Source organism: Akebia trifoliata, chromosome 11, assembly GCF_017979445.1.
Source record: "Akebia trifoliata isolate Shusen 1 chromosome 11, ASM1797944v1, whole genome shotgun sequence".
NCBI classification, from domain to species: Eukaryota; Viridiplantae; Streptophyta; class Magnoliopsida; order Ranunculales; family Lardizabalaceae; genus Akebia; species Akebia trifoliata.
Genome location: NC_141385.1, coordinates 30704060 through 30711093, shown reverse-complemented (window position 1 = coordinate 30711093; position 7034 = coordinate 30704060). Strand labels below are relative to the sequence as shown.

The 7034-nt window shown below is 33.0% G+C and overlaps 1 protein-coding gene and 1 long non-coding RNA gene across 2 annotated transcripts; both read left to right on the top strand.

Moving 5' to 3' along the window:
• The first annotated feature begins 3793 nt into the window (after positions 1 to 3793).
• Positions 3794 to 4614, top strand: LOC147391257 (cytochrome c1-2, heme protein, mitochondrial-like). Its single transcript, XM_086459038.1, has 5 exons — positions 3794 to 3807; positions 3909 to 3983; positions 4093 to 4114; positions 4348 to 4413; positions 4498 to 4614. The coding sequence occupies exons 1-5, from the start codon at positions 3794 to 3796 to the stop codon at positions 4612 to 4614; spliced, it is 294 nt and encodes a 97-aa protein (XP_086315164.1).
• Positions 4615 to 4641: 27 nt separating this feature from the next.
• Positions 4642 to 6783, top strand: LOC147391256 (uncharacterized). Its single transcript, XR_015183140.1, has 4 exons — positions 4642 to 5089; positions 5227 to 5332; positions 5931 to 5976; positions 6062 to 6783. It is a non-coding gene; the product is annotated as an uncharacterized LOC147391256 (long non-coding RNA).
• Positions 6784 to 7034: the final 251 nt, after the last annotated feature.

Here is a 7034-nt window from a genome sequence, read left to right as displayed (position 1 = left end):
TACTTTTTTTTTAAATAAAAAAAATACCACAAATCAAACACACGTACCTCAATCGAAAACTACTTTTTTTTTTAAATAAATAAAATAAACTAAACCTCATGATCCAACAACCATTATCTTATCCTCAATGATATTACTCTCTTGAAATTTTGCATTGTTTACAGTCGTTCCGAATGATCTTGGATTGAACCATAAAAAATGTGTCGATCAAAATATTCAATATAACCATTAATAATATAACTAAAAAAAGGATAAACCATAAACAAATAAACTGAAACAATAAATAAGTAAAATAAAAAATAAAAAGGTCTCTACTGGCAATGCTTCCCATACTTGGGACTTTTTAAGTCTGCTCCTCAATGATCCCCAGCGGAGTCGCCACTGAAAGCGCCCTCGATCGGCGGGGTGCGCGGATCCGCTTTTGACCCTTGAGGTTTGGGAGTCGCCACCTAGTTATTACGGTCTAGGAATCGATTAATGACTCTAAACGGATAAAGAACTAATCTAGAAAAAAAAAACTGAATTCGGGGATCATGTTACGGGGTTGGAAGGTGTTAGGTACCAACCCCGCCCGGCCAAAGTCGGTCTCTACTAATTTTCCAAATAAGTTACATTGCTAAAAAAACCTAGATAATAAAAAAAAGTAAGAAATTATATCTTTTCGATAGTAAAAACCTTGTTCCCTCAGATCCAACAAAAATTGCTCCTTGTACCGTACTCCTTGTTTCATTATGTCTCCGGATTTGATTTCTGATCTCCGAGGCAATGTATCTCCTTTTTTATCTGAATTCTTTGAGTTTGTTATGGGTTTTGGGGTGTTTTTGAAGGGCTTTTAGGTGTTTTTTAGGCTAAAATTGAAGTATGGGTGTTAGGTAAGGAGTTGGGACTCCAAAACTTGGATTTATGGGAGGCTAGGAAGGCTTTTTACCTACTTTTCCTAGGATTTATAACTTGATACGAAAATAGGGTGTGAGGACCCCTATTTATAGATTTTTTTTAGAGTTGGTTTAGATAGAATTAGTGTTTGATTATAATTCTTTTAGTTAGAGTTGTGTTTTAGTTAAAATTGTTTTAGGTAAAATTGTATTTTAATTAGAATTGTTTTAGGTAGAGTTCTATTTTAATTAGAACTCTACTAAATAGAGTTATTATTTAAGTAGAACTCTATTAGAATTTTGACTTTTTGTCTTATTTGATTGACTTTAAGATTTTGACTTTAGTCTCATTTGATTGACTTTAAGATTTTGACTTTAGTCTTAGTTAATTGATTTTAATTTTGACTTTAGTCTTACTTGATTGACTTTAATACCTTGACTTTAGTTTTGCTTAATTGACTTTAATTTTTTTGGAGAATCCTCCTCTATTATATCTTTAATTCTTTGGATTCCAAAATGGAGGGGTCCTTAAAGAAATATCTCACGAACCCTCAACAATTTTTCGTGAGAGCCCGATTGATCGATTTTTTTAGTTCAAAATTTTAAATTAATTTTATTAATGTTTTCCTTTAATTATTTAATATTTTATTTATTAATTTCGAATTTTTTAATTATGAAAATTGTGAAATTATCATTTTGCCCCTAGAGAGGACTTTTTATGTTTTAAGTCGATTTTTAATGTTCTAGGATGTTTTAGAATCGATTTTTCATAAGGAATTCAAGGAAATATTAGTTTGTGTCATTTATAAAAATTTTCGTGTGAAATGGTTATGAACTTTATGAGGGGCATTTTTATAATTTTGTCAAACTCTGTTAAAATTGGTGAAATGATTTATTTGATTTCGATTTGTTGTTTTATGTGTTTGAATGGATTTTCTTAAGCGTAATGTAGGCTCTAAGGATATTTTGATGTTAGGGGTATTTTGGTAATTTGATCATTTTTTAGTGATTTTTATCATGAAGCTTCTTTTTGTTTGCAAGATGATGATTTCTATGTTTCTGGGATCGTATTTTCTTAGCGTAGCGTGGTTTCTAATGTTTTGTCAGTTCGAGATACCTTATCCGGATTTCTGAAACTTATCTGGTAACAAAATAAAGCAATGGAATAAACATCCATTATTGGGAATCGTTGCGATCGAGTTGACGAGTTGATTAATCAGGCGAGTGTAAAAATGGGGTGTTTACAATATTGTATAAGCACGAGTCTATGGTTGTAGCTTTCGTAAATGATTTAACATCCCATAATAACACTGACCACGTACTAGTACTCCGTTGGCAATCGAGATATGTGACTCTGCAACTTATAATAGAACATAGGCTTAGGTCATTCTAATGTGAGTACATCGATATACCTTTCAAGGTCACCTGATCAAATGGTATAGATACCCTAGTTTTATATACCATAAAGGTACGTGATTGGAGTTGTGATTTTCATGAATAACGTTACATCTCACGAGGAGATCGGGCCACGTATTAGTACCAAGTTGACCATAAGGGACATGTAAGCATGCAATGCATCATAACTTAGACATGCTAGTGCTGTTTGCAAATACAGTAGGGTGTACCCGAGACGTTTTTCAAATAAATGGGCCCAAGGGTCACATCACATCACCAAAGTATGGACATTAGAAAAATATGGTCATAAAATGTAAATGTATCTGTAACATCAATCAAGATCAACGTATGCACATCTAAGATATATCAAGATCATGACATATCATACAAATAATTAATCAAGATAGTGCAAAAAAAAAAAAACAAATCTGATCAATCAATCATGACAAACCATTGAGATAGGTATAAAATTTTTATTTTTTTATTTTTTTGAGGGACAAGCATGGCAAACCGTTTGAGAACATAGGTTAACTTGATCAACTCATAAAGGCTTGGAGAAAAAAATTTAATTTTAAAAATAATAAACTTAGGTCCAAGTTTTTGAAAATAGGTAGCTATGAAATCGAATTTAAAAATTGAGAAAAACTTTAGTAAAAAAATAATTGTATTTGAAAAAAAATTCAAAGTATAAAAATTTTGTCACTTAAATTATGTTTTAAATGCCACATTATGAGCTCAAAGACCCTTAGTAAGATAGGAAATTTTACTAGGTTAGTGAATTAGTCTTATTTACTTGAAACCCACAAATTCTGTCATAAAAAAATATTCACAAAACCTAGAGTAAAGTGCAAAAAAAAAAAAATTTATATAATAAGAGAGCTGTTATTGCCACATCAACTTTTACTAGTGTTCCACCAATTCTTATATAAATCATTAAAATAATTACACATAGTCAGTGTAGCGTTAGTAACAGTTTGTCTGGCAATAGTAACTCTCAAATAATACAGGAAGTTACTCTTTCCTTAACAACCGCGCAATAAAAAGAGTTGTTAGTAATTCATTTTTTTATGGTGTGTAACCTGATTTCATTGTATGCTGGAGTCAAAATTTACCAATAATCTGTTGCACAAAAGGGGCCAAGATTGTCTTAAAGGCAAAGATGTTCACTGTGCCTTGAATTAACTGACGGATTAACATCATTTTTGTTTCTTGCTAACTGTTCTATCTGATTTTGAATCAATAACCATTAGCAACATTTTAAATTAGAAGATTTTTATACATTTGGGGAGGAATCTATAATTCTAAAGAAATTAGGATTGGTCCCTATGTTTGTGCTGAATGGAACTTTGGGTAATAATAATTCCAACTCTATGTTTATTTCCCTTTATATCTATCTTTAAAAAAGGAAAAAAAATAAAATAATCTAGTGGTGTTCTTGATGCTGAACAATCTGTTCTGTCTCTAATTAAGGGGATTCCCAATTTGGCTGAAATACATTCTTAGTATAGCTTTCAGAATAGACAATGAGCCATTCAAGGTTGGGTACTTAGGTTCACTTCATTGTCTTGCTTCTTTGTATCAATTATTTCTTGTTAATTTGGTTGTAATTCTTGAATGCTTGTTTCCTCACTTTCTTAGTGGGGTTTACTACTCACCAATATGCTTGGGTGGTTGTGAAGTTGCTTTGCAATGTATCAAACCAAGTGAGCTAAGGTACTCAGAGGATGACAAAGATCTATCCAAGAATGAGTGTAAAATCTGAAGTCTATTAATGGAAAGTTATCTGTGTTTCTTTTAACTATTCAAATTTTTTTCTTTGTAGATTGGATGATTTGGATCATATGGTTGGGTGGATATCTAGTGTAGGGAGATCTCCTTAGGTGATGGCCCATCTTGCATTTGGATGTTTTGAATAGACCTTTATGATCTACCTTGGGGAAAGAAGCTCAGGTATTTCTTCCCAATTCTTCAATTGCAATATTTGTGTAATAAAAATCTTATCAAATGATCCAAGCCTGCATGAAAATTTCATTTATCATAGCCTAAAAGCTCATTTCTTTTTGTAATTTTGGTGCAGATGGGGAAAGATGTCATGACATTTTTGTCATGGGCAGCAGAACCAGAAATGGAAGAAAGAAAACTGGTAAATAGGCATACTTAATCTTTCCATTGGTTGACATTTTAAATAAAAGTTTCTGTTTCTTACTTCATGAGCATTTAAATACAGATGGGATTCAAATGGATATTTGTACTGTCCCTTGCACTTCTTCAAGCTGCTTATTACCGATGCATGAAGTGGTCTGTTCTGAAGTCTCACAAGTTGGTCCTTGACGTCGTCAACTGATCTCTGCTTTGAAGGTTCAATTCTAGAGCATGTTAAACTATCTCAAGGAAATAGAAATCTATGCTCCTAATCTTGTATCAATCTCTTTTACTGGATTCTTCAAACATTTATGTTTGAAAAATGCTCCAAACTTATTCGAAGCCTCACTCATGTTCGAGGACATTCCAGCACCTCACTCTGGGATGAAAAATCAAGTACTCAACAAGTGGAGAACATTATTTACGAATAGTTCACATGTTTATTGGCCTTGCAGGATGATATTTTGTTCTTACACATGAGTAAGGACCCTATTCGAACTGGGGAAATCGTTGTGTTCAATATTGATGTACGTACTGTATTATACTGTTAATACTTGCATTTATCTATTTTTAATAGTTTTCTTTTATTTTTATTTGCTAAAATTGCTAACATATCTTTTCTTCAACTTATTTTGTTTCAGGGATGTCCCATTCCAATTGTTCATTGTGTCATTGAGGTTGTTATTCTGGTCAAACCTTTTTCGTATTCATTTATTTCTATGGAATAATAGAAGCAAACTTAGAATTTCACTTGTATGACTAACGTGCTTAATAAATATGAACATGATCCAAAGCTTTGTGTGTGCGTGTGCAGGTGTTAAGCATGTGTGTTCAACCCCTATAATGGTTCCCATACCATTACATAAAACATACATTTGCAGTTATGGCCTCATCAGTCATTTTCGAAATATGATTATAAGGTATTACTGTCTGATAGTACGTACTGATAAGAGAGAATTTTTTTAATTATTAATTATTTATTTGTTTGATAGTGTGATGAGATCTATTCTCTATGTTTTTCTTTTATTATTGTTTTGTTTTGCCATACCTAGATTTAATCATCTTTATTACACTTACATGTATCTTCAAACCAAGGAAGGGGAGTGGGTTTTAAAATTTGAATACTTCTTCAAGGATTTTTGTAGTTCAATAGTTATGGTTTTATCAATATTTGCATTTTTTTTCATGTCTGTGATCATTGGGACATCAATTGGTGGTTGAAGCGTGTGAATATCCCTTTGAGTCCATTGACTCTAACCGATGTGAATTTCCTTAGGAATCAACAGGAAGTGATTAACAACTCAGCCAGCTCAAATGGCTTAAGGCGTTTTAACGTCACAAACAATCATTTGTGGCTTGGCTTTTGAAATTTGCAAGGGGCCTCGGTCGAAATATGCACCTTTTCAAGTATATAATATGTCTTCTAAAGTTATTTGATGAAATGCATTTTTAGTTCTAAACCTTCAAATTTCAGAAGATTTCAGAATAATAATTCTATAGCCTATCTCATTTTAGCAGTGTCCCTTGTCTTGATTTCTTCTATCGTGGATTTAATATGATGAAGGTAGAGTTACTCTGACATTAAATTTCAAAAGATTTATGTCAATCTGGAAGGATAGTCTGACTCTTTCTTCTTGTGATTATGGAAGGTTAATTTGGTTAATGATGGTCCTGTCACGATGCAGCTTGATTCATCACAACCATCCAAGTGAGTATATGCCAATCACTAGAAAATCATGGAGCTGCATTTCTTTATTAATTATGGATCTAATACGATTAGCTTTTGAGGTTCAATAGTTTCCCATTTCAGGTTATATTGGACAGTTAGAGGATGTTAGACAGTAGATTCTCATGCGGTATCAATTGATGGACGTGAAAATATACTTGCCAACAACGAGAATGCCTTGACGAAAGCTGTTGCTAATCAGCCCGTATCTGTTGCCACTGACACTGATGGTTCTCACTTCAAATTTTACTCCGAGGTATTTCACTTAAGAGTTTGAGTAGAAAAATTCTATTACAACACCAACTTTTGCTAACGCCACCCCAATTCATGTGTAAATCACCAATGACTAACACATATTTAGGGTGGTGTTAGCAAAAGTTGTGTGGCAATAGAAGCTCTCTTTAACTATCTACAAAATTATCACAGTGGTGTAATTCTACACCATTATAGCATTAATGTCTTGGTATATTGGTTTGATTTGTATCATTTTAGCCTATCTAAGGGTGTTAATGGGCCAAGTTTGGACTAGATGTAAGGCCATTCTAGCCCATCCAATAAGGGTCAGAGTCTGACCTTTTTGTTGTTAATTCTAAAGACCAATCTTGGCCCATTTATCTAAACAGCCAAAAAATTTAGCTCAAGAGGGTATGGATTTAATTTATATGCATGAATCGACTTGACTATGATCACAGGGTGTATTCACGGGAGATTGTGGCAAAGAACTAGATCATGGGGTGGTGATCAAGTATTGGATAGTGAAGAACTCACGGGGACCAGAATAGGGGTGAGAAATGTTACATAAGAATGTAGCGTGGCATAGCCGATGAAGAAGGAATATGTGGTATAGCCACGGATGCTTCATACCCTATCAAGACCTTAACAAAGACAACTAATTA

Bases quoted from the DNA above. Each gene is read 5' to 3' on its own strand.
- LOC147391257 (XM_086459038.1), top strand. The intron at 4,115-4,347 runs GTTGGGTGGATA...ATTTTGGTGCAG, and splicing joins TGGATGATTTGGATCATATG to ATGGGGAAAGATGTCATGAC. The intron at 4,414-4,497 runs GTAAATAGGCAT...ATTTAAATACAG, and splicing joins AAATGGAAGAAAGAAAACTG to ATGGGATTCAAATGGATATT.